Source organism: Drosophila serrata, unplaced genomic scaffold (assembly GCF_035046125.1).
Source record: "Drosophila serrata isolate PLE 108 unplaced genomic scaffold, ASM3504612v1 contig_276, whole genome shotgun sequence".
Lineage (NCBI taxonomy): Eukaryota > Metazoa > Arthropoda > Insecta > Diptera > Drosophilidae > Drosophila > Drosophila serrata.
The window spans coordinates 61,494-85,724 of NW_028257174.1; the positions used below are offsets into that span (position 1 = coordinate 61,494).

Here is a 24,231-nt window from a genome sequence, read left to right on the forward strand (position 1 = left end):
TGCTTTACATCTTTGATAATTAAGAAGCAATATCATGTACATATGTAGATTCTGGTCAATGAAATCAAGTTCTATATGGCAAAGAAAACAAGTTGTTAGTGCTGCTGCTGCTGCTGCTGCACTGGGCGTTATCAGGGCAACCCGATAAAGTTGCGTTGTTTGGAAACTTGATGGTTATATATACACATATGTATGTATATATACCTATGTAGATTTGGGGCGGAGTAGAAGGTATCGGTCGCCGGGGTCGACTGTTGGAGGAGGATCGCCCAATTGGCTCAAAGTGCGAGAGCTGCCGGCAGCGTTTAAAGTGCAAAACGACATCGGGGGACTAATCACTCATTTACGGCAAAAAACAAGGCAACTTTATTACGGGCATTTCGATAAAATAGCCAAAGAGAGGAGCTGCGTCACCTGCCTGCTTTACTGGGTTTGATTCCATGGCCGAAACTACAACCTGTAAACGATATATGTATACTACATAATTAAACAAGCCGTAATCTTATCGACACTCGGACTCCGACGGAAGTCTTGGCCAGCGCAGTCGGTGAAACGGCAGCAAACCGGACGGAAGCATGGGAGCGGAGAATCTTCTAGCCGATCAGGAAGTGATACTGATGGAGACTGAGAATGCCAGCGAAGATCAGAGCAACAGCTATGGTGTATCCCTGGAGGATCTGCAACTGTTTGCCCAACTGGAGGAAGGTCTCACCGGACAGCTGGAGCTAGATCTTCTGGAGCTGGTAACTGCGGTGAGTTGGGATTCTCTGGAAAAGAAGCTCTCCATCGGCTGACTTTCGTATTATGCAGCAGCGGGATAGTTCTGTGGACAAGACGCCTAAGCCTTCGCTGGGTACACAACAACAGGCATCTACGAGTGCCAACAAACGCAGACGGTCGGCAGCATCTTCATCTCCTTCTTCTGGTCACACCTGTGATACCTGCGGCCGACGCTTCTCGGAGGCCTACAATCTGCGCATTCACAAGATGACCCACACGGACGAGAAGCCGCATGTGTGCGGTGATTGTGGCAAGGGCTTCCGGCAGTTGAATAAGCTGCGCATCCATGCCGTCACCCACACGGAGGAACGACCCCACAAGTGTGATATTTGTGGCAAGGGATTTCGTTATGCTAACTACCTGGCTGTCCACCGGCGACTGCATACGGGCGAGAAACCATATCCGTGTCTGGTCGAGAATTGTTCCATGTCCTTCCACTCCATTCATGCTCGACGAATCCACAAGAAACTGCACCATGCTGCGGGTATTGAACTGCCACTGGAGCAGCAACTAGATGGGGACTCGAAGACCTCCACTTCCACCTCGTCACTCAGCTTCACGTGTCCTGTGTGTGGACGTGTCCTCACCGATCAGTGCTACCTGAGCATCCATCTCAAGCGTCACTACAACCAGCGTGACTTTGCCTGTCCGCAACCGGAGTGTGGCAAGCGGTTCTTTAGTGCCTCGGAACTGAAGCACCATCAGATTGCCCATACTCAGCATCGTCCATTTGCTTGTCCCCTGTGTCCGGCACGCTTCCTGCGCAAATCCAATCACAAGCAGCATCTCAAGGTGCACGAGCGTTAGGGTTAGGCTCTCCGCCGAAGAGAATAAGAAGAATTAATTAGTTGGATTGAGTTAAAGCCTTAAAATCATATATATGTACCTTAGGAAACTCCATGCGTTTCGATTAATAATAAACCCAGTTAAAGCTTCAACTACTTGTGCCCCAATCCCATCCAACTTGCCTTGGGAAGCGGCGCCTATGTGTGCTCGCTCTATCGCTTTTTGTTTAATATTATAAGTGTTTATTTAAATATACGATTTGTGTTTGTCTTTATCTTGCATGCTTGCATATTAGATATATGTATATATAAAGTTACGGGTACGGGTACGGGTACGGGGTTGCTGTTGCTGGTTCTCTGTGGTTGTTCTGTGCTGTTTACACGATCGATCACATCTGCTGATGTTGGCTCTTTATCGACCTCTTTTGCTTTTGCTTTAGCGTTCTTTAGAGTTAGCCATAACTTAACGATTACATTACATTATTTTGCTGATTAAGCCGAAAGGGGGAAGTACAAAAACAATGTGGATCAAGAAATCAAAATAAGTGTCAAATTAACGCAATCTTTTATTCGATTGACTGCCAATCAGGATCAAGTGTCGTCTTCCTCACTTCGTCACTTGAGAAAAAATAGGTATTTAAAAATATAGAACAAAAAAATGGGTAAAACTTAAATTTAAAATACGCCTTTCAATGGCGCTATCCCACACTGGTTGTTGAGCGGTATAGTTATGTTATGTTTTTGGTTTAAACCGACAGAACCAAAAAGAAAGTTTAAAAACAGCTTGAAGTAAAAAATAACAAAAGAATAAAAGAACTTAAATCGAGATTGTTGGGCTCAGGATAAGAAGCTAGCGAAATTTCGTTACATATATATATATATATGTATGTATATTGATGACTTAAGATCTAGACCCAAGAAAAACGAGCATTTGCCAAGCTAAAACCGATCATTCAACCGGCAAACCATATTGCATTCGGTATTCAGATACAAACGCCGTAATTGACACTTGAGCTTATAATTCGAATCGAATCGAATCGAATCTTTTACAATAAATGCATTTCTGAAAATGGGACTTGGTTTGCGATTGGTTGATGTACTCGAAATTATGCCGGACAAGTGCTTTTTACATGTATACACATATCGGCGCATTTCCGCAAAGGTATCCCATGGCACAAGTCACAAGGATACTCTTCCCGAAAGGCCTCGATATGTACCTTTAACGGATATACATATATACGACTACAAACTAACGAGAGCGGCTCAAGCTGCTAGACTCCGTCCGACTACGACTCTAACTCCGTTCCAAGAGGCGTTCAACAACCATCGTCTGTCTGATCCAGTGGAGGTCCTTGCGTGTTTCATTTCATCCTTTTCATTTGGTCTTATGTACATTTGCAATGTATGGTATATATGGTATATGGTATATCGAATATGGTCTGTGTCTGTGTTGGCTCTGTGTGTGTAAGCTTCAAGCTTGATAAATCCCAGTTTCTGTTTTCCACTCATCGTCCTCAGCGTTCCTGTTCCAAAATCACCATTATTTGTTCCTTGTTTTGCTTCTTTCTCAAAGAATTTCTGTCGCTTCCAGCGCTAACCAACAGTAACCACAACTCCACACAGATTTACCGGGCGTCTCTGTCTGTCTCGGTTATTTCCTTATATTTTTCAATTTCTGTGTAAAATGTTTCCAAAAAAAAAAGGTTCTGGTTCTGGAGCTGCTCCATTATTTACGCAATATATAGTCCTAAAGTTGTAACGCCAAATACATGCTCTCTCTCTCTCTTTCTCTCATATTTCATATCATATATGCTTGTATATATTCCACATGTAAGTTTGTGTGTGCTCTTTGTATATAGATATATATATCTGTATCTGAATCTTGTGTTTTCCTTTTGTTTGTTTCAATTACGTACTCGTATATAATTTGCCTGAACTTATTTCATATGTGCTCTCAGAGTTTTTCTTGGTTTTTCATTCTCATTTTCATAATTTTCGGTTAAAGCCCTGCTCAAGTAACGCTGAAGGGGAAATTCTACAAAAATTTCAAAGAAAGAATGGGGAAATTTTTACATTTTCACAAATTTCCTTCGGTTGTTTTTTTTTTGGCGTTTTAAGTGTAATTTACTTAGAACTAGAGTGTGAATCCAACAAGATATTATATATAATTTGTGTGCTTTTTAAAGCATTTATAATTATAATAGAGCGCCAACCGATTCTGAACTTTACTTTGTTTGCATTAATGGCGGAATTAATAACATTTTAAATCCTAGCAGAAAAAAAGGGAAAAACACAGAAACATAAACTTAATTTAACTCGGATTTGGTTAAAAATGTGAAAAACATTCAAGAATGTTATCTTTAAAACATACATACATTCAACTTAGTTTCCGCTAATACTACTAGAAAAGAACGATTCAGACCTGGCCCATAGAATATTCCTCTTTCTTCAGTGTTACTTGCTACTAGCTCAACCACGGTTTTGTTTTTAGGGATTCTTTTTTTTTGTCAGCTTACGCGCTCATTTCTCCTCGAACATTTAAAACGGCCGCGAACGCCTTACGACATCGAACTGCACGGCAGCCGCGGTGATCCCATCTGCGTGAGGACGCGGTCCAGCCACTGAAGCGGTCCGTTGAGATGCAGTTCGATCCAACACGGCGTTGAAGTGACCGTCTGGCGACGATACTCGGCGCCCCAGCCCTTGACGAACGACATCCGGATGGTGCACATGCGTGTCAGCTGGTAGACGGCCTCGAAGCCCTGCGACACCGACTGCGACAGCAGGGCGGCAAACTCCTGGTTATTGAAGATCTTCAGATTGCATCCGGGCGGGATCTTGCAGACGGTGGCCGGATGCCAGCCGTAACGCTGATTGCAATTGGGGCTCTGAACGAATATGGACGAGTCGCTGAGGCATTCGGCAAAGACCTCGCCGCCAATGTAGTAGAGCCGGACGCCCTTGCCGATGTGTCGGCGCGTCTGCTCGACCACCTCGTTGCGGTTCACATTGGAGAGCAGGCCCAGGCAAAAGCGCTCCGAATTGGAAGGGTCGGTGAAACCGTCCACCGTGATCGAGGGCTGCGAGGCATGGAAGGTCTCGCCAACACGCGTATTCAGCTCGTAGTAGGAGATGGAGCACCAGAAGGCCGGCTCGTGGTACATCACTGGCGCTGCATCGGCGGGCGGCGTTAGACGCGACATATTCATGTTGTCGTTGGGATCAATGGGGTCGCCATCCTCGCTCATGTAGCCGGGCGGCGGGGTGCCCGTGTTGGGAATGCTGCTACCCACACTAAGCACGCTCGATTGCGAATCCATGTTCTGGCCGAAGGACAGCTGCTGCTGCTGCTGATGATAGGAGGCGGTTGACGATGACGACGAGGAGGAGGCACCGCAGGCACCGCTACCGCTGGCGGAGCCGGAGGCAGGCGTTGAGCCGGCAGATGAGACGGAGACGGGACCTTGGCCGCTGCCGCCCAATTCCATGTACTGCGGCGGACTAAGCGATGCGCTGCGGATTATCGCAGCATTGTAGTCGGTGTTGTTAGGTATCTGGTGCGTATGGTTGTCCAGGGGATAGTCCACAATGGAGTCGGGCGGCGTGGGCAGCGACTTGGGCACCAGAATGGACAGCTCGATCTTTTTGTAGTGGTACGGATTAATGCAGATCTCCTCCTTGCGCAAATGGAACGCGTACTCGCAGTGATCCAGCGGCTTTAGTTCATTCTGCGACTGCAGATCCGGCCAGCGCCACAAGCGGCAATAGATGACGTGCGGCAGACCCTTGCGCAGATGCTCGCCGGCGGGAGCTGGCTTGCTGCGCGGCACCGTCACGCACCGCGTCTGGCAGTTCTGTGTGGAGATGGCCCGCTCTAGCTCCTCCAACTGCGAGTTCTTCTTGATCTTCTTCACCAGATTCTTGACGGCCTTCTCCGACCACTTACCCTCGACGCTGTTGTCCTCGCTGCCCTTTTTGAGTGCTAACAAACGCTTGACCACCTGCGGGGTGAATGGCAACATCTCAGGATGTCGTCGGCGGGGGCGGGGCGGGCTCGGCTCGGTTCCTGGCGGGCTCCTGGAACTGGAATGCTACCTCCTCTTCCTGCTCCGACTGCTCTTTCTTATTTGTGGGTGCTGCTCCTGCTCCTGCTGCTCCTGCTCCTCGCCTGGTCTGTTCTCTGTAATAGTGGCATTCGTTTATTTGTTTGTACGTGCTGCGGCAATTAAAACCTGATAATTTGCATGCATGTGTGTGGTGTGTGATTTCTAGAGCGGCTGGCTGGATCTGATAATTTTATTTGTGATAATTGACCGCGCGAGCGTGTGTGTGTGTGAGTGTGATTGGTAATCTACGAGTATTAATTCTCCCTACTTCTTCCACTTCCCTTCCAGTACTGGAATCTCTATCTTCCAATGCAATCGTCTGTGGCTGTGACTCTGTCAATGTCTGTGTGCGTAGGTGTGTTCTAAGCCCAGGGGCGCATCCCGGGGACTTTTAAAGAAAGTTTAATCATTACTTTTACTCTAACATCCTATTCTAACTTAGGAAATCTGTTATATCGCAGAAACCTCGTAGCCCGCCTGAATCCACTGCCTTGAGACTGTGTCGTTGTTGTGGTCCGAGCAAGGTCAAATGTCTGCGTTTGCAGACGCTTTTGAGTTACAGCAGCCGTAAATAAAAAATAAATAATTAAAAGTCAAACTAATCTGTGGGCAGTTTGGAATTTTCCATCTTATCGAAGGCTGGGCAATAAATAACCAACTAAAAACAAACACAGAATAATAAAATGTGCATGGAAGGAAATTGCAAATACGCATAGAAACACACACACACACATGCGAGCGCGGTCGAGTTTTTGAATGTATCCATGTATCCCCATACCTGTACAACGGTACCGGCAACGAGCTCCCTTGCTGCTCCTTCTCCTTCTGTTGCTCCCTCTTTTTCTGGATCACTCGCTCGCTCTCACACGGCCGCACTGGAGCTGGATGCACTTAATGCGCTGCGTTGGTGGGACAACGGGAACCAAATGGCAACGGCAACGGCAACGGCAACGGCACCGGAACCGGGCGCGCAGCACATCAAGGCGAAGGAGACGAGGGGGTCTGGTCGGAGGGGGGGTGTGTGTTGGTGGCCACCGTTTTCAATTTGTGTATATCTTGTGCGCGCGCCAGAAAGTGACAGCTAGAGACACACACCACACAACACAGCCACACCGACACGACGCACACGCACACTGCCACTTACACTCGCACACAAACACTACAGGCGCGACAGAACAGAGAATATTTATTTTACGCTCCTTGCCGTCTGCTTCTGCTGACCTTTCGCACTTTGTGGATATACTTTTCTGGTCCCCTTTCCACTGCCACAGCTGTTTTTTTGTCTGCTCTGCTCGTTTTCCGACTGCGATTGCCTAATGCCCGTCTCACGCACACGATCTATTGCAGATTTTCCCAGTTTTCACTGACCACACGAATTTATTTTCTGTTGCGTTCCGAAGAAACCACACTGTTTTTATTTCATACGCAGTTTTTCGCCTCCGCTCGAATTCTCTACAGCAGTGCTGCCAACTCTTTGGCTCGTAGAAAAGCTTGAAAGCTCTTGATTATGTACGGTAGAGCTGCACAAATCGCGATACATCGACTGTGTTTTCCAACACCGATAACCGATACCGATGATAGAAGCAAAGGAGCGCACTGATTAAATGACAGTATATGTAGCCTCTTTCTGCGTTGCAATATCCAATTGATAAAATCGTTACCAGGAACCATTTGAACTAGGCAGATTTATTTGTTTTACTTTTCGGTAATTGTCAAGTGTTGGATGGAGGGACCTGAGTCAAGTGCGCGTGACGCGCCAGGATTTTTGCAGCGCCTGCTTCACCAGCTCATCGGGCGAAGGCGTGTCGAAGCGGAATCTCTTCACCTGCAGACCGTAGTCCTCGCGGCCGCACATTTTCAGGTGTCGCTTTTCCAGCGATGTTATGGCATACTGCAGCTGCGGCTGCCGCGGCTCTGGATAGCCAACGACGGTGTCGAGCATGCAGCCAATGGGACCGGGCCGGGACTCTGGTGGTGACACTGACGCCGTCTCCTCTTCCTCAGGCATTAGGCGCCGCCTGCCGGCTAGCAGGCCACCACAGGAGAGGGCCGAGTTCTTTAGCGTTGGAGGAGGATCGCAAGGATTAAATGGGATGCTAAAGTGTTCCTGACTGGCCATCAACTTCTCGCGCGCCTTGCTTGCCGCCACCTTAGGTGGCCCATCCTTGCTGCCGGATATCACTGTGCTCGTGAGATCAATTAGCGGCGACTGCGGCGTATGCGTTGACTTCATGGCGTCCGCTCGATCACCACCGTCGTCGTCTTGGATCTGCAGCTGACCCACTCCGCGCTCCAGCCTGGAGAGGAGCGGTATGTTCAGCGGCTCACCAGTCACCGCACCAAGCTTGGGAATTACGAATCTCACAGTTGGTATTCCCTCAGCCCTGCTTGCTCCACTTGGTACCGCTGGCGCCTCACTATCCGAATCCTGACGCCGACGACGAATTTCGTTTAGCAGCTGCTGATTGTGGGCGTCCGTCGCCTGGCGGCTGCGCTCCTGGGCCGCCAGATCGGTGGACTGCTGGAGCTGCAGCTGAGGGATTATCAGCTGCGGAATGACGAATCTGTTCTGTGGCAGTGTCGGGTGACAATCATTGCTCAATTTGGACGAATCGCTGGAATTCGAGAGGCCGAACTGTTTCTGTATCGCCTGATGAAGGGTCTGCGTCGGGTTGGTTCCCATTTGTAGGCCTCGAAAGTTTGGAAATGTTGAAAATTTTGCTTAATTTCCTTTGGTCTCTCTGTTTGTTATTGTTTCGGTTCTTTGTTTGCGTCCGTGTATGTGTGATGACGTCCGATTCGCGGTACCCACATCGTAACAATCGACAATCGATAAGTGACTTCATTGGGAATGTGTTGATTACAAAGTAATCATATCAAAACTTCATTGACATACATTAATTTTAAGTTTTATAATCAAGAATGCAGTTGCACAAATAAATGTATATTCATTTATATGCTGTATAATATTGCGAACTATAAGGGTATCGATAAATAGTAAGTGTCCACATACCCAGTGTTAAACAACCCAGATAGGATTTCGATATAGCCCGCGAACTTTTAAACTTATTGATTTCTAGCAAATTTTGTGCTTCGTTTTAGAAATTGCTTGGAAATACCAGCAATTTCTAGACATTTAAAGACACTCCCTCGTCACCTTTTTTTTGGTTTGAGTTATATTTATAAATATTTGTTTTTTTTTGGAACAATTGAGTGGAAAAAAAATGCAATTTGATCGCAGATCATAAGGCGACGCTGTTTAGACATGATCCAGCCGGCAAATAGGGCCCTCCTCGACCATCTTCAGGTCCACCTTGGGCCCAACGAGATCCCGAATGTTGTTGATGCCGTACTTGATCATCGTTGGCCGCTCCAGTGACAGTCCCCACGCAATCACATTCACGTTCTCCGGCAGGCCCATCGGCAGCAGCATCTCCGGCCTGAACACACCCGAATTGCCCACCTCGATCCACTTGGCCAGGCCGGGGTGGTAGCAGAAGATCTCCATGCTGGGCTCCGTGTACGGATTGTAGGCCGGCTTGAACTCCAGCTGCGTGATGCCCAGCTTGCGGAAGAACTCGTATAGCGTGCCAATCAGATCACCCAGGGTCAGCCCGACGTCGGCAATCACTCCCTCCACCTGATGGAACTCCGCCAGGTGAGTGGCATCCAGAGTCTCGTTGCGGAACACCTTGTCGATGCTGAAGTACTTGGCCGGCTTGAAGCCGCCCTCCTGGTTGGCCAGCTTGTACAGCATCCGGGCGCTCACCGCCGTGGTATGGGTGCGCAGCAGGTTCTTCTGCGCCTCCTCCAGCTTCCAGTCGTAGCCGTAGCCCTTGGATCCATAGCCACCATGCGAGTGCACTGCCTTCACCCGCTCGAGGTACTCCTGAGGGAACTTAAAGCTCCGCGACGGATGGTTTACAAAGAACGTGTCGTGGGCGTCGCGAGCCGGATGCTGTTGCGGCTGGTAGAGGGCATCAAAGTTCCAGAACGACGACTCCACATAATTGTTGGTGGGCATCTCGGAGAAGCCCATCTCGAGGAATATTTGCCGGAACTCGGTGCGAACCTTCAGCAGCGGATGGAGATGACCACGGGTAGGCGGTGCTCCCAGGGCATCGAAGTTGTAGGCCTTGAACTTGAGCGTGTCCCAGAGGCCGCTCGACAGCATTTCCACGGTGAGATCAGTCTCCAGTTTGGTCAGTGTGGTGGCAAACTCAGAGCCCCGGCCCAGCACAAAGCTCTTGGTGACGGTCTCCTGGAGGAGCTTGCGCTTCTTGAAGTCGGCACAGTCCTTGGCCGGCAGCTGGTCGCCCTTGCCCTGGGCCACCAGCAACAGCTGGTCACGCACGCCGTCCACGATGCTGTCCACCTTGCGACGCACCAGCGGCGGACTCACGGTCTTGTCCACCAGTATCCAGCCGTGTGACATGGCCTTGCTGAAGCCCACCTTGGCATTCGGGCCACCGCTGGCCATCAGGGCAGCCTGGGCAATGCCCTCGGCCGGTATAGCGGCGTACACTAGAGCCTCGTGGCTGCCGTGCTCCACCACGGCGCGACCCTCGTCCGTGAGGCCCACACTCTTGTGGGTGGCCACCGTGGCGGTGACCAGGTCACCATGCGCCTGGATGCTCTTCAGTGCGCCCACTATCTTTTGGTGATCCTCGGCGAAGAGAGCGGCCAGGTCCAGTGTGTCCGCCTGTCCGGCGGTCTCCAAGTGCTGGAGAATGCGTTCCGTGAGGTCGGGATGCATCTCTATGGCCCAAATCTGATGTAAATTGAATATTTATTGCCGAATCTCGTGTTGCCACAACGCAGTGGGAAGAAGAAGAATGGCTGACCGGTCGACTTATCGATAAGTCCAGAGCAAGTGTTGGAAAACAATTGTTCCAATAATTTCCAATCAGACACTCAAATCACAATCGAATCGAATTCTTGAAATCGATTTTTATGGATATTTTAATATTGTTTAATAAATTCAAATAACCATAACTCTGCCAAACAAATTTTTATTTTGATTCGGAAAGCTGTTCTGTGCTTGTTTTTAATAGGTTAATAAATCTGCATACTGAATTTAACATTTAAAATTTTTTAAATGCAAAGCAATGGCTTAAAAATTAAATGACTTAATAAATTCTATTTTGAAGAGTTTCATTTTAATTATTTTATGTAAACTTATATCAGCCTTGATTTTAATACACATTGGCTTAGGCAGCGTTTAAATTACGCGCCTTCGAAGGGTGCTGGAAAAGGTGGCTGGCAAAACCAGTGCTTCAAGTCGTCAGTTGCCCCGAATCAGCTGTTGACGAAAAAGCGTTGTTGCTCATTTTTGGCTTATTGGCAAATCAGTTTCGAAATAAAGGACGCGAATCCTGGCGAGCAACGGCCAGCTGGGAGCCGCCACCATGCTCAAGTCCCTCAAGCCGGACACTTACGCCGGCATGGCGAATGCCAAGTGCGGCGAGATCTACTTCCAGAGCCTGCACAGCTTCCGCATCGACTGCGCCTTCTGCGAGATGAAGAGCTTTGTCTTTGACGACTTTCTGCTCCACGTCCAGAACGTGCACTTCGAGAACGGGCTGCTCAAGACGGAGGTGGAGGCCGAACTAAAGCAGGAGCGGGACCAGGGCTCGCCGGTGCCAATAGTGGCGCAGGTGAATCCCTTTGCCTGGTACGAGATTGGCGGCCACCGCGACGACGACGACAACGACGGTGACAGCGAGGACGACGAGGCGGCCCTGCCGGCGGGATTGGACGAGGAGGACGAGCGGCCGGGCCAGGCCATCATGAATTGGGATAACTCTGGCCAGCTGGCCGGCAGCGAGTCCCTGCGACAGGTGAGGGCTCTGAAGGTGGACTACAAGGAGGAGGACTCCGAGTGCGGCCTGGAACTGGACCACGAAAGAGACAGGGATATAGATCCAACGGACTCACTGTGTAGCGTGATCCAGTCCCATTCCCGCCACGGCTGCCCGCACTGCTCGAAGAGCTACCAGAGCCGCAAAACCCTGGAGCGTCACCTGCTGCGCCAGCACAAGGAGGTCACTGCTGCCACAGAGGATGGTGACAGTGAGGATGCCGACTACGAGCCGCCCAAGGAGAAGGCCGGTTCCGGGAGTGGGTCGCTAGAGTACAAGTGCGAGCACTGTGACAAGGTCTACCACGGCAAGTACAGCCTGCGACAGCACCTGAAGCGGGAGCACAGCAACGACAACAACGACGGAGATGGTGGCACCGGCGGCCCGTTCACCTGCCTGGAATGCGAAGCGGAGCTGCCGCGCCTGCGTCTCCTGGACGAGCACATGGTACAGGCGCACGGCGGTGCCGCGTGCGTGGTATGCGGCCGCCGCTACAAGACGCGTCACGAGCTGAAGCGTCACCAGCTGAAGCATACCAGCGAACGCAACGTGCCCTGTCCGCATCCTGGCTGCGGCAAGCGCTTCTTCACCGTCCGCCACATGCGAAACCACGGCAAGGTGCACACCGAGCAGAAGAACTTTGTCTGCGAGAGCTGCGGCTATAGCTGCCGGAACAAGGAGACGTTGCGTGTCCACATCCGAAGTCACACAGGTGAGCGGCCCTTTGGGTGTCAGGTGTGCGACAAGCGGTTCCCCTCCCACTCTGGTCTCAGGGAGCACATGGCCATGCATTCCACGGAGCGGCCGCATGTGTGTGGCGTTTGCGGTGCCACCTTTTCACGGCAGAAGGGTCTCTATCACCACAAGTTCCTTCACGCGGACACCAAGCAGTTTGTGTGCAAGCTCTGCGGGAATGCGTACGCCCAGGCGGCTGGACTCGCTGGACACATGCGGAAGCATCGCAATGACGAGCTGCACGGATAGGGGATAGTTAATAGTGAATCGTGAATAGTGGCTGGAGAAGTGGTAGTAGGAACAATAGTTTAAGCCGTACATGGTACGTTTTGTATCTTCCAATTCCTTTGATTTTAGGCTTAAGAACTCAGGCATAGGCTATAGGAGACACCGCCAAAGGTGTATAATTATTGATTTCTTATATATACATACATATATATATATTATATTGTTTTTAATACGCCGTATAAGAGAAGGGGAAATACGGGTTAATTATACAGTCTTCCGCATTAAATTCATTAACGATTTCGAATGTTTGTTGTGGTAAGGGATCAAAAAGATAGATTAAGCTTCCAAATCGAGAAACAGTGCTTCCCTTGGTATCTTTTACTTGCAAATAATCAAGTTAATTTTGTATATATTAACAAGTTAACTCTGTAACCATAGAACTTTGTGGGATTTAATTGTAATCAAGACAAGCGGATGTGGCTAACAAATGGTGAACCCTTTTTTGTATTGATCGAAAATATATAACAGAATCTGATTCACAAAGAAAGAGCTGCATCAGGCGGCAGCCGCGTTTAAAATTAGCCATCCAATTTGGTTTTGACAGCAATTAATCGGGCGAGAGCCAAATGCCAGGCCAAGTGGAGGATAGAGATACGCAGATACGCCGCGTCTAACAATAGTCCCTGCGATTACATTTTGGCACACGCGCGCGCCATGACGACCCCGGCACATTCAGTAGTCTCTGTGGCTTCTGCGGATTCTGGGAGATGCAGCCAAGGCAAGGACAAGGATAGCCCACGTCTCATGTGCGAGTATTGCGGCCATCGGACACGGCTTTTGTGGAATCTCCATATACATCTGCGACGTCATACCGGCGAGTTGCCCTTCAGCTGCCAAACCTGCCAGGCGCGCTTTGCGGCACGCTATCAGCTCACCACACACCTGGAGCGGCATACAGACGCCGCCGAACGGCGTCGCCGCCACTTCTGCACCGCCTGCAACGTAGGTTTCTCCAGCTACCGGGCTCTGTATCACCATCGGCCGCTGCACGAGGACGAGAAGCGGTACAAGTGCCAGCAGTGCGACAAGCAGTTTGCCCAGGCGGCGGGCTATGCCCAGCACAAGCGGTGGCATCGCCAGCGGATACAGCGGGCCACGGATCAGGCCATGGAACTGACTGCGAATACTACGAATCTGGTGGCTGGTAGTCACAATCCTCACATGCCTTGTCTAGACTGACTCAAGGAAGCCTTAATTTATTAAATTCACAAATAATCATCAGAAGTCGTGTTCTTTTTCTCTGAAATTTGTTGTTTTAAAGTGAAGTATTTTTAAACACTGTAAGAACCGTTAACTTCACACTTGCCACCACACAATGGGGTTTTCCAGCACTAGAGACTGCCTATCGTCTATCGGCCCAGCTGTCCCCACGAACTCTTGGTTTGTTTACAAACTTTTCACTTCGTTTGGATTTTTATGTGCTCTGGAAACGGTGTGGCCGATGCAGGATGCTGAGACACTGCCTCGCTAACGTGGACTATGCCCGCCTGCACGCCCAGCAGCAGCTGCGTCCCAAATGCGGCGAGATCTTCTACGAGAAGGAGGCAAACTCCTTTCAGCTGAACTGTCTGCTCTGCGAGATGAAACACTTCGCATTCGAGGACTTTGGTCGGCACATTCGGAACGTGCACTTCGACAAGCAGGGCAGGCCGCTCACGGAGACGTTTACGGTGACAGCCACCGCCGAGCCCTTTCCGACGAGCATCACAACCATTTCAGAGCCGTATCTGGACTTGCCGTGGAAGGAGGAGGGCCTAGATGTCGAAGCAGAGCCAGAAGGGGACGAGGTCAATCCGCTGCGCATTCTGCCAGTAGATGACCACCTGACGGACGTCGACGAAACGAAAGATTCCCCGCCCTGGCACCCAGATCGCCAGGATTTCTCTGACGATTTTGAAAGCGACAATGGGGATCTGGGTGAGGAGACAGAGCTAAAGAATGTTTGTGGCGACCTAAAAGAAGAGGAGGAGGAGGACCAGCAATCAGTATTTAAGGTAAACAACACCATTGAGGCCTTAAATAAGACCTTCCTCTCAATGTTTCGACAATTGTTTCGCAGCAGAAACAACGCCAACCAAAGGACTATAACTGCCCGCACTGTGATCGCAAGTACACCACCCAGAGATACCTTAACACGCACGTCAAGATGAGCCATCCGCATCCGCAGGCCTTCAAGTGCGAGGACTGTGCGGCCACTTTCGATTCGGACCGGGCGCTGGTCCAGCACCGGCGCAAGGCACACACGGAATTCGGCTGCCAGATGTGCGATAAGGTGTTCAAGAGCTCTCGCTCCTTGCTTCGCCACGTCCAGGGCCATTCCGGCGTGCGGCAGTTCAAGTGCGAATATGAAAACTGCGGCAAGTCCTTTGTGAACCAGCACAATCTCACCTCTCACCGCCGCGTCCACAGCGAGGAGCGTAATTATGTGTGCGAGTTGTGCGGCTATCGGTCCCGCTACCGTGAGGCCCTCATCGTCCACCGACGCACCCATACCGGCGAAAAGCCATTCCAGTGCCAGACCTGCGACCGGTGCTTCGCCTCCAAGTCGCTGCTCAACGAGCACCAGGCCATGCACTCCACGGAAAAGCCCTTCAAATGTGACAAATGCGAGGCGGCCTTTTCACGCTCCAAGGCTCTGTATCATCACAAGCACCTCCACCTGGGCGTCAAAAAGTTCAAGTGCAAGGTCTGCGGCAATGCCTACGCCCAAGCGGCGGGTCTCTCTGCTCACATGCGGGTCCACAAGCTACAGGCGGATGCAGCCAGCGATGCAATAACGACAGCAGCGTCGGCTGCTCCCATGGAGCTGCTGTTCACCTTCTGACCAGTTTGCAGAGGCCATGACATCAATTAGATGACCTGTACATATGGTATTTAAACTCACAGTTGCCACAAAAATTACCAACGTATAGTGTTAATTTGTAAATTAGTTAGAAACGTCGGGAAAGGCAGAATATTTAACTGAATTCCTGAAGAATTATGTCATTGTATCATAAGTTATCTCCGCCTTAATCCCGGAAAATGTAGACAAAGTAGCAGGAATAGTCTATCTATAGATATCCTTTGAAGTTATTGTTCTTTAAGTACGCACATCACTATGTATATATATACTGTAGAGCGATTATACTAACTCTAGACTTAATCCCACTCAAGTACAATAAAACCTGAAGGATTGTCACCGTAACAGCAGAGTAAACTAAGCCTTGCTATCGCTCAACATTTATTTTGGAACAGGAACTTATAACTATCCGCATAATGGTTACAGATCCGGTATGTATATATCATATATCATTATAGTACAGCAGTTAATAAGCACAATAACACCGCGGTATCCCAGACAGAGGCTGGAGTTCTGACATGAGACATATGTACACATTGGCCAGTCCAGTTCCGCCTAACACTATCCTAGAGACGCACAAAAAAAAAAACGGGAGTAGGGGAGGAAAAACAATGACTAGAATGAGAGTTCAGGGGCGAGGCGGCATCTTAGATGCGCCCCAACAATACATGGTAACATATGGGTTTAGGCCCACACGCGAATGGTATAGTCCCAGCTGCCGGTGGACAAGGCAGTGCCATCGGGCGAGACCTGCACGCAGGACACCTTGTTCTCGTGCCCATACAGCAGGCAGACGCGCTCCGATTTCAGTGTGTCCCACAGGTTGACGGTGTAGTCGTTGTAGCCGGCAAACAGCAGACGTCCGCTGACCGAAAAGTCCACAGAGTTCACGCCAAAGATGATGCTCTCCTTGGCAAAGACGGCCACCTCGCGATCCGCCCGCATGTCGTACAGCCGGCAGCTGCTGTCGTCCGAGCCGGTGGCAATGGCATCGCCGCACGGATGGAACTTGACGCTGTTCACATCCGACTGATGGCCCTCGAAGGACTGCACCACATGGCCCGAGCGCATGTCCCAAATGAAGGCCATGCGGTCACAGCTGCCGGAGACGAAGGTGTTGCCCGTCTCGTTGGGGGCCAGATCGATGGCCATCACGTCGCCGGAGTGACCGTGGAAGCTTTGCAGCAGCTGGCCCGACTCCACATCCCACAGGGCGCACGTGGAATCACCGCTTCCCGTGAGGATCTGCTGGTCCGAGTTAGGGTAGATGCAACACGACATGTAGCTGGTATGAGTGCCCACGGTGCGCTTCTTGGCGGCCATCTCCTCGTCGGAGGTGATCGGGTAGACGGTCACCTTGTTGTCCAACCCACCGCAGGCCACGAAGTTTCCCGATGGCGCATAAGCACAGGCCATGATCCAGGTCGTGGGCATGGTAACGGCGTGCTCCTTGTTCGTGGTGAACGCATCCCAGATGATCAGGCGGCCGTCCTGCGAGGACGAGATGATGTGACGCTTGTCGGGGCTCCAGTCAGTGCACAGGACCTTCGCCTGGTGGCCCTTGAGCACCTTGCGCGGCTTGATGTTCACGTAGGCAATCTGCTCCAGGCGCTCCGCGATATTCGACAGGTTGACGTCGTTCAGCTTTTGGCGCTCCTCCTCCAGCTTGGTCTTCAGGTTCTCCGCCTCTCGCACCAAGCTGGCCATCTTCTCGCTGGCGTTTGCGTTCGCATTGCTCGCTGGCACGGCGCTCTCGGACATGGCTCTGCTCGCTGGCTCTCACGCAGATGGAGATGGATCTCTGTCCTAATGCGCCGTAACTTCCCTGGACTCCGGTTCAGGTGGATGCGGACAGCGAAAAATCAATGGAAAGCCTGGCGAAAAAAAGTGTATACGCGAATCGAATCCAATCCGAATACACAACGAAAGAGGGCGCCACTTAATCAACACTGCACACGTTATCGATAGCATGAATACCGTTAGTGCTGACGAAATATTTTATCGAACTTAACGTTGCCCGTCTGCGAATTGTTTATCTATTAACTAGTTCATACTTTTTTGTACATTTAAAGCTGTGAAAATTGTAAGGTTAAAATCTATTTTAATGTACACTAAAAGAATATTCTTATTGAAACTATCCATTTGAATATCGCCGCCTTAACTTTATAATGCCGTCGTTAATCAACACTAAACCAACAGCTGGTTTCAGAAGCGCGTCTTGACAATTCCCGCAGAAATTTCAATAACAATAATTATTACTATTATTATTATTATAGAAGGTTCTTTGATGAACTTGCTAAATTAAGCAGCATTTGCTTAATTGAGGGGGTCAAACACACCCCTAAACCACCTGGCAGCTGCCACTGTCTTGTGTTCGTTTTGATTCGATTCAAGACGGATTTGTGTTGTGGTGGTTGCCTTTTTGGAATGAAACAACGCTAATGGCCAGAACACTACACGACCGAAACCAGTGATCCATCCGCCTGCCCAGTGACCAAAGCGAAATGATCAGGCTGCAGCCGCCACCGCCGCTGGATGCGACCGGTGGCTACCACAACTTCAGATGCGGCGAGGTCCTGTACAGCGGCCCGGCCAGCTACGAAGTCTGTTGTTCGTTATGCGGCCAGCGCCTGGCGTTGGACAGCTTTCCGCAGCACTTTCGGACGGAACACCTTAGCCGGAGCGAGCCGGAGAGCGACCCCATTGCACAGGAGGAAAGCGAATCCCTGGAGAATAAGGAGCTGGCGAAGAAGGAGACGAAGCAGCAGGAGGAAAAAGATGGGCAAGAGGAGACGCCGCGGCAGCTGCGAGCAGCGGCCATGAAGAACACCCTGGTGGAGACGCAAGAGGACCTATTGGACATGAACCTCGACTGGACGGGTAATCAACTGGAGCCCGACGAAGACGAGGATGATAATAACAACGACGACGATGATGACGAGTCCGGCCAGACCGACCAGGTGGACGACACCAAGGACATGCTGTTCCAGTGCGACCAATGTGATCGAGCCTACAACAGCAAGCGCAGCCTGCAGAGCCATCGCCGACTCAAGCACACCGATGCGGTTGTTGGAACGGCCAAGGAGAAGGCAGTCACGGATCGCAAGGCCAAGAAACGAAAAGGTCCAGCCAAGGTTTACAAGTGCCATGAGAAGGAGTGCAACCAGACGTTCCGCACGGAGCGCGACCTGCACGGCCATCGATGGAAGCACACGGGCATTTTCTGCGACATCTGCGGCAAGCCCTTCACCCAGTCGGGCAACATGATGCGCCACCGGCAACGGCACAGCGGCATCAAGCCACACAAATGTCCCGAATGCGATGCGACCTTCTACACGCAGAAGGAGCTATCCTCGCACAGCATCTGCCATACGGGCCGCATGCCCTGCATCTGCGAAGTGTGTGGCCGACCCTGCCGGGATCGGGGCGTGCTCACGGCCCACATGCGCCGGCACACTGGCGAACGGCCGGCCAAGTGTGAGGTGTGTGGCAAGGCCTTCTACAGCTTTCATGACCTCAACGTCCATGCCGTCTCGCACACGAGTCTGCGACCCTTCGTCTGTGACGTCTGCGGCTCCACGTTTCAGCGTAAGAAGGCGCTGCGCGTCCACAAGCTGCTCCACTCGGAGCAACGCAAATACGCCTGCAAGCTGTGCGGCAAAACCTTTGCCCAGTCCGGCGGCCTCAATGCTCACATGCGCAGCCACGATCCGAGCAGGGTGAAGGGAACAGTGAAGCCTCTGCCGCAGTCGGTCACCATTGAGGTTATCGAGGGTCGGACGGCGCCCACCACCACCATCACAATGGCCATTGATCTGAATGTGGAGGAGGAGCAACAGCAGCACCTGGCTGCGAATGGCGGCGATGGAGGAGGATCCTGGCCTTTGGCACCCGGGTAACAGAAAAGAGCTCTGTTTAGGATTAATTTAGTTAAGAACCACTTCGCGGCCATAAAGGGTCTAGTTTTCAAGTACAACTACAGAATTAATTAACCTAATTAAGACTATAAAAGAAACCATTTTGGTTGAATTCAATCCGTTGAGTTTTCCGATGTTAAATTATGCATATCCTAACTTTAGGTCTTTTGGCTCCATTTTAAAGCCACCGTGAGTAAAGAAAGATCCTCAGGCAGGAGCTCCCAACCAGTTGCTGCCCCACAATTAAATCAGATTAGGATTCTTACAAATTCTAGATATTTGATGGTACAAAAGTGTCCTTTATTTTGGGGGTTTCCTAAGCGGAGTCTGGGCTTTCATCGCTGTCTTATCGCTTCTTAAAGCTACTTTCTACTATTAAGTGTGGGGTTTGGGTTTAAAATAATACATACATACATAAAGCCCCACAAGGGATACGGGTTGGCTTCCCCCGATTCTTTTAAGACTTATGACTGATGATAAACCCTCAAAGCAGCTTAGGGTTAGATTAGACCCCAAAATCAACCAAACTGAGATGATCTTAGGGAAGAATATGGACGTACTCGGTTAACAATTAAAGGGGAAAATCAATTCAATTGACAAAATGGAAGGAATGTTTTGAAAACTTAACTAAAGATTAAATACACTGATATGGGAATCTCGCCCATAGCTTGGTCTAAATTCCCCAGACCTTAACAGACTAACAAACCTAATATACAGGATAAGGAAGAGGCCTAGTTCTATGATAGTTACACAGATAATATCGATTAGTATGGGATTATAGTGGATAGTTGATGGCATCCAGATTGCTTCAAGTGAGAGGCTATGACTATGAGCAGACATATAGGTATAGTATTGATAGCATATATAGTTCTATATAAAATATATAGTATATGTCAGCTATGGGTAGTTATTGCATAATGTACGCCCCTGGAGGGCATAGCAGAGTGGATTGGAGTCACAGGATCTCGCAACTGGCACAAATATTATACAATTCAATTTGCTACACATTACAGAAAGATCCTACGCCCCGCTCCAAACCTAATATCCGCTTCAGACAATGTTGATCTCGATCTTGATGAGCAGCCGATCGTCGGCACAGAAGCCCAGCTGGATGATGTTCGATATGTTGGCATACTCCAGAAAGCCAAAGCCGCGCGTGCTGATCGCCTCGCGCGGCTTATGGAAGGCCAGGATCTCTGGCTTGGTCATAATGGTGTCGTGCTGGGACAGCGACGCGTCCACCGGATGCACCATGCACAGCTTGATGCGCCCCTTGAAGGGCCAGTCCAGATGGTAGTCATTTTCCGACTGCATCAAATGCACATGCAGGCTGAGCACATGCGGCTTCCTCGGCTGGATGTTGAGGCGCGCACAGAACTTGTAGCCATGCGGCGAGGTGTAGCACTCGCGCGAGTACTCCAGGTTGTTGGCATTGGCACGTAGGCGGGCCACCAGGGCGCCCAGCTGCTCGATGCGCCACACAATGGTGCCATTGCTGTAGCGCGGATCCACCGAGGTCGACGACGACGACGACTGGCGGGCCAGACGCAACTGCTTTTGCAAGTTCTCCAAGCGTGTCTCCTGCTCGCGAGTCCGCTGTTCCAGCACCACGATGCGCTGGTACATGGTCTGCACAATCTGCTCGTCAACGCCCATGCCACCGTTGGCGTATTGCTGCGGCGGTGCCGGCAGCTGACCCCCATGGCCGTTCTCCAGAGCACCACCGCCACTGGTGCTGGGCTTGTGGGGCTGCCAGGTGGCAATGGCCGTCTGCTGGAAGGCTTGCAGCATCAGTTGCATGTGATGTGGCATGTCCGCCTTTAGGTGCTCCTCCAGCTGATTCGTCTCGGGCCGCCCGACAAAGTCGCACTTGATCTTGGCAAAGGGGCACTTCTCCTCCGGTGGATCCTGGGCCAGCTGCCGACGGTATGGACAGCTGGGCAAGTGACGGTGCAGCTCGATGGGCGAGGCCACCACGGAGCAGCCGAGCGGCGAATTGGGGCACTTGTGCTTCAGCTGTTCGATCTCGCGGCGCGTGTAGTTATCCGGAAAAATGTCATGCTCGGCGGACAGGCACTTGTTGTCCAGCGGGCAGCACTGGTTGTTCTTCTGCAGCCAGGCGGTGAGGCAGCTGCGGCAAAAGCGGTGGCCGCACGACGTCAGCACTGGTTCGTTTAGCCAGTCAATGCAAATGGCACACTCGTAGCGCGAATCCAGCAGCTCCTCATCCTGTTCTTGGTCGTGATCGTGATCCTGATCCTGGTCCCCCGACGTATCCGATGCGGCGTAGCGATGGTTCTGGTTGATGGCCAGACTCCGGGGCGGCGTGGGCCCAGAGTTGGCACCAGCCAGGGGCGTGGCACTGCTGCTGGAAGCTACGCGAGCGCCAGTCGTTGTTTCGTTGCTATTATGCTCACCCAGATCCGACTGCTGGTGGAGAATGTGATGGTTGTGGGCATGGTTGTGCGGCTGATGCAGCCTGGCCGACTTCTGGTCCGCTGCCTGGGATCGCTGCATGGTATCCACTAAAGCTGCCGCCGCGGGCTGTCTCGCTTGTTTAATATTATTAATATTTATAATCCTAGTTCCTAGTTACAACGGAACATTGCTTTTGTTTTTGCTTTTGCTTTCGTTTCGCTATTGCTCATTGGCTATATATCGAACTCTCTGTCTCTCTACTCCTCTGTCGGTCAGCTGGGCTGGGATAGAAATTGTGCAACACTGGCTGGGTGTTGCCCAACACACAAGTGTTTACACTGCACAACGGCTAATATCGATAGGCAGTATAGGGGTTTCAAAGCTTAATCAAGGACAATAAGAAAATTATTTAGTAATATTTAGTACTAATTATGCATTAAGCCATAGAAAACTATATATCTACATCTATATCTACCGCTTTTGTGATCAAATGGTATCTATTTAATTAGAGATACAAATGCAAGCACTAGCGGACAGTGTGAACACTTCAACAGCACCGGCTGTATCGGCGGCGCCTGCAGCCTGATAATTTCGCAGCAGTTTTGAGCGTATAAAAGGGCAATCAGCGCCAAACGCGAAACAGTAAAATCGAAATACTTAATGTGAGGCGAACAGAGAGATCACACATAACATGACGACGAACAAGAGCAATCTTCCCACGATCCACCACCTGCAGCTGATGGTGCTGCTGCCGCTCGTGCTCTTGGCAGCCTGGCAGGTGCTGTGCGCCTGTCCCGGCGCCGATGCCAAGCACTTGGCCGACCGTCACGGATCGTACGACCGCGCTGTGGAGACCCAAACGCACGTCCACCGGCACACTAGTGACGTTACACCCGGTATACGCCGGAAGCGGCATCTGTCCGACTGGCTAATAGCCCCAAATACACGCTGGTGCGGACGCGGTAACCTGGCCAATGGCACCTACAACGACCTGGGTGGCGCTTCCAAGGCGGACAAGTGTTGCCGGAAGCACGACCACTGCAAGATGTGGATCGATGGGATGTCGAATCGCTATGACCTCTTCAACTATCGACCGTATACGCTGTCCCACTGCAGTTGCGATTTGCGCTTCCGCACCTGCCTCAAGATGGCCGGTGATGAGGACGCGAACGCTATTGGCAAGCTATTTTTCAATATCGTGCAGACGCACTGCTTCAGCCTCAAGGCGGAGACGGTATGCGTGAAGCGAGGCGGCACCGGCAAGGAGTCTGATCCCTGTGAACGCGAGGAGGTGCGCCACAAGGCCTACCTTCGGAGTAACAAGCGGTTCTAAGCGTCCTATTTAAGGTGGGTTTTACATACTATTTCTGGGGAAGATTTCTTTATGAGAAACTACTTTTAAAAATATGGGAATTAATTGGGAAAACACACAAAAACTTGTGAAACTAACAAGGTTTTCGTAAACCATAAGTTTAAAACGTTAGATAGAAATTATTGTAAGGATATGTTTCCTTTCAAAAATAATATCCTTATATTTATGAATATGATGAGCAGCTTAATGAATAAATACGAAAATATTATCTATTATTTAAAGGTATTTTTAAAGCAGAATTTAAATTATAAAGGAAGGCAGAAAAAAAGGAATATGTTCCCTTGTTTAAATTATAATTTATATAAATCAATTTCTTCTTTTTCGTTTCTTGTAGCAGGTGCCGCAGAAGTTAATCCCAACAACTGAAGTATCCCCCGGAGGAGTCACCTTGCCCAATTAAGGAGCGACCAACAAATCGCTGCGCAATGCTGCAATTAAGTTTGAAACTTAAATGAAAGCCATGGCATTGCGAAACTTCATTCACTGGAGCAAGAGGGAGAGATAGTGGAGCTGGAGAAGGTGTGAAAGCTGGAGCTGTCCGAGACATTTGTCTATGTATTAAGCTATATACATACTATATACACCTGCAAGTGCTATTATAATGCGTAGTGGTAGTCGCTACAGTCACCAAATTCTAGTTTAGGCCAAAAGGTTCGAATACATTTACATTATACTTATATAGGCTGCCAGAAAACAAAGTTTTTAAATTAACTGTAGTATATAGAACATATATAGCCTGTAGTAGACCCCTTAGACTCCTTAGTAAGCAGTATAATACGTATGTAAACGTAGTCGTAGTAATGTTGTAATTAATAAAAGGAATTTCCAAAGATCAAATAAACACCACGCAGTTTCTGATTATTTTCCCCGTATAATCCGACAATCGGATTCGCCGTGGAATTTCGTACTTTGCCCCGCATCCGTCGTATCAGCAACAGCTTCCATCCAATCCCCGCTCGATTCGATCTCGTTGTACGTGTGTCGTCTGGGAGCTGGGACTGTGATCATCGTTGTCGTTGTCGCATTGACGTAGCCGTTGCCCCCGGTGATGACCAGGCGACCCCTGGATTTTGAGCTGCCTCTCAGCGCGGCTCACCTCCTCCTCTTCTCCTGAGATGCGTCACGGAAGG

At 50.2% G+C, this 24,231-nt stretch overlaps 11 protein-coding genes across 15 annotated transcripts; 6 read left to right on the forward strand and 5 right to left on the reverse strand.

The window, feature by feature from the left end:
- Positions 1 to 97: 97 nt before the first annotated feature.
- LOC110179737 (uncharacterized) lies at positions 98 to 2,187 on the forward strand. 3 transcript variants are annotated; one of them, XM_020947354.2, is made up of 2 exons: positions 98 to 752; positions 811 to 2,187. In XM_020947354.2, exons 1-2 carry the CDS (start codon positions 576 to 578, stop codon positions 1,585 to 1,587), a joined length of 954 nt encoding a protein of 317 aa, XP_020803013.2. In that variant the 5' UTR covers positions 98 to 575; the 3' UTR covers positions 1,588 to 2,187. The 3 variants fall into 3 exon arrangements, with proteins under 3 accessions (XP_020803013.2, XP_086691369.1, XP_086691370.1); XM_086835243.1 differs by having other exon boundaries at positions 295 to 752; positions 814 to 2,187; XM_086835244.1 differs by having other exon boundaries at positions 342 to 739; positions 780 to 1,840.
- Positions 1,786 to 8,356, reverse strand: Smox (Smad on X protein). Its single transcript, XM_020947353.2, has 2 exons — positions 6,450 to 8,356; positions 1,786 to 5,745 (listed from the first exon to the last, which is right to left on the reverse strand). The coding sequence occupies exon 2, from the start codon at positions 5,585 to 5,587 to the stop codon at positions 4,124 to 4,126; it is 1,464 nt and encodes a 487-aa protein (XP_020803012.1). The 5' UTR covers positions 5,588 to 5,745; positions 6,450 to 8,356; the 3' UTR covers positions 1,786 to 4,123.
- On the reverse strand, positions 7,342 to 8,354 carry LOC110179738 (uncharacterized). Its single transcript, XM_020947355.2, has one exon. The coding sequence runs from the start codon at positions 8,352 to 8,354 to the stop codon at positions 7,410 to 7,412; it is 945 nt and encodes a 314-aa protein (XP_020803014.2). The 3' UTR covers positions 7,342 to 7,409.
- A 208-nt stretch (positions 8,357 to 8,564) lies between the features above and the next one.
- alpha-PheRS (phenylalanine--tRNA ligase alpha subunit) lies at positions 8,565 to 10,540 on the reverse strand. The gene has a single exon (XM_020947352.2). The coding sequence runs from the start codon at positions 10,425 to 10,427 to the stop codon at positions 8,931 to 8,933; it is 1,497 nt and encodes a 498-aa protein (XP_020803011.1). The 5' UTR covers positions 10,428 to 10,540; the 3' UTR covers positions 8,565 to 8,930.
- A 423-nt stretch (positions 10,541 to 10,963) lies between these two features.
- On the forward strand, positions 10,964 to 13,042 carry LOC110179709 (uncharacterized). The gene has a single exon (XM_020947322.2). The coding sequence runs from the start codon at positions 11,080 to 11,082 to the stop codon at positions 12,514 to 12,516; it is 1,437 nt and encodes a 478-aa protein (XP_020802981.2). The 5' UTR covers positions 10,964 to 11,079; the 3' UTR covers positions 12,517 to 13,042.
- Positions 13,043 to 13,209: 167 nt separating this feature from the next.
- On the forward strand, positions 13,210 to 13,779 carry LOC110179713 (uncharacterized). The gene has a single exon (XM_020947327.2). It carries the CDS (start codon positions 13,210 to 13,212, stop codon positions 13,732 to 13,734), a length of 525 nt encoding a protein of 174 aa, XP_020802986.2. The 3' UTR covers positions 13,735 to 13,779.
- Positions 13,780 to 13,871: 92 nt separating this feature from the next.
- Positions 13,872 to 15,751, forward strand: LOC110179711 (uncharacterized). 2 transcript variants are annotated; one of them, XM_020947323.2, is made up of 2 exons: positions 13,872 to 14,549; positions 14,615 to 15,751. In XM_020947323.2, exons 1-2 carry the CDS (start codon positions 14,004 to 14,006, stop codon positions 15,377 to 15,379), a joined length of 1,311 nt encoding a protein of 436 aa, XP_020802982.2. In that variant the 5' UTR covers positions 13,872 to 14,003; the 3' UTR covers positions 15,380 to 15,751. The 2 variants fall into 2 exon arrangements, with proteins under 2 accessions (XP_020802982.2, XP_020802983.2); XM_020947324.2 differs by having other exon boundaries at positions 14,618 to 15,751.
- A 7-nt stretch (positions 15,752 to 15,758) lies between these two features.
- Positions 15,759 to 17,372, reverse strand: Gbeta5 (guanine nucleotide-binding protein subunit beta-5). The gene has a single exon (XM_020947325.2). The coding sequence runs from the start codon at positions 17,153 to 17,155 to the stop codon at positions 16,079 to 16,081; it is 1,077 nt and encodes a 358-aa protein (XP_020802984.1). The 5' UTR covers positions 17,156 to 17,372; the 3' UTR covers positions 15,759 to 16,078.
- Positions 17,373 to 17,567: 195 nt separating this feature from the next.
- On the forward strand, positions 17,568 to 19,425 carry LOC110179714 (uncharacterized). The gene has a single exon (XM_020947328.2). It carries the CDS (start codon positions 17,899 to 17,901, stop codon positions 19,291 to 19,293), a length of 1,395 nt encoding a protein of 464 aa, XP_020802987.2. The 5' UTR covers positions 17,568 to 17,898; the 3' UTR covers positions 19,294 to 19,425.
- Positions 19,426 to 19,589: 164 nt separating this feature from the next.
- Positions 19,590 to 21,963, reverse strand: Traf6 (TNF-receptor-associated factor 6). Its single transcript, XM_020947317.2, has one exon. It carries the CDS (start codon positions 21,826 to 21,828, stop codon positions 20,362 to 20,364), a length of 1,467 nt encoding a protein of 488 aa, XP_020802976.2. The 5' UTR covers positions 21,829 to 21,963; the 3' UTR covers positions 19,590 to 20,361.
- A 106-nt stretch (positions 21,964 to 22,069) lies between these two features.
- Positions 22,070 to 23,942, forward strand: GIIIspla2 (Phospholipase A2 group III). 2 transcript variants are annotated; one of them, XM_020947329.2, is made up of 2 exons: positions 22,070 to 23,076; positions 23,436 to 23,942. In XM_020947329.2, the coding sequence occupies exon 1, from the start codon at positions 22,421 to 22,423 to the stop codon at positions 23,060 to 23,062; it is 642 nt and encodes a 213-aa protein (XP_020802988.2). In that variant the 5' UTR covers positions 22,070 to 22,420; the 3' UTR covers positions 23,063 to 23,076; positions 23,436 to 23,942. The 2 variants fall into 2 exon arrangements, with proteins under 2 accessions (XP_020802988.2, XP_020802989.2); XM_020947330.2 differs by having other exon boundaries at positions 22,090 to 23,076; positions 23,439 to 23,942.
- Positions 23,943 to 24,231: the final 289 nt, after the last annotated feature.

Bases quoted from the DNA above. Each gene is read 5' to 3' on its own strand.
- LOC110179738 (XM_020947355.2), bottom strand. From the start codon at position 8,354: ATGGGAACCAACCCGACGCAGACCCTTCATCAGGCGATACAGAAACAG.
- GIIIspla2 (XM_020947329.2), top strand. From the start codon at position 22,421: ATGACGACGAACAAGAGCAATCTTCCCACGATCCACCACCTGCAGCTG.
- LOC110179713 (XM_020947327.2), top strand. From the start codon at position 13,210: ATGACGACCCCGGCACATTCAGTAGTCTCTGTGGCTTCTGCGGATTCT.
- Traf6 (XM_020947317.2), bottom strand. From the start codon at position 21,828: ATGCAGCGATCCCAGGCAGCGGACCAGAAGTCGGCCAGGCTGCATCAG.
- alpha-PheRS (XM_020947352.2), bottom strand. From the start codon at position 10,427: ATGCATCCCGACCTCACGGAACGCATTCTCCAGCACTTGGAGACCGCC.
- LOC110179714 (XM_020947328.2), top strand. From the start codon at position 17,899: ATGATCAGGCTGCAGCCGCCACCGCCGCTGGATGCGACCGGTGGCTAC.
- LOC110179709 (XM_020947322.2), top strand. From the start codon at position 11,080: ATGCTCAAGTCCCTCAAGCCGGACACTTACGCCGGCATGGCGAATGCC.
- Gbeta5 (XM_020947325.2), bottom strand. From the start codon at position 17,155: ATGTCCGAGAGCGCCGTGCCAGCGAGCAATGCGAACGCAAACGCCAGC.
- LOC110179711 (XM_020947323.2), top strand. From the start codon at position 14,004: ATGCTGAGACACTGCCTCGCTAACGTGGACTATGCCCGCCTGCACGCC. The intron at 14,550-14,614 runs GTAAACAACACC...ATTGTTTCGCAG, and splicing joins ACCAGCAATCAGTATTTAAG to CAGAAACAACGCCAACCAAA.
- Smox (XM_020947353.2), bottom strand. From the start codon at position 5,587: ATGTTGCCATTCACCCCGCAGGTGGTCAAGCGTTTGTTAGCACTCAAA.
- LOC110179737 (XM_086835244.1), top strand. From the start codon at position 576: ATGGGAGCGGAGAATCTTCTAGCCGATCAGGAAGTGATACTGATGGAG. The intron at 740-779 runs GCTGGTAACTGC...CTGGAAAAGAAG, and splicing joins CTGGAGCTAGATCTTCTGGA to CTCTCCATCGGCTGACTTTC.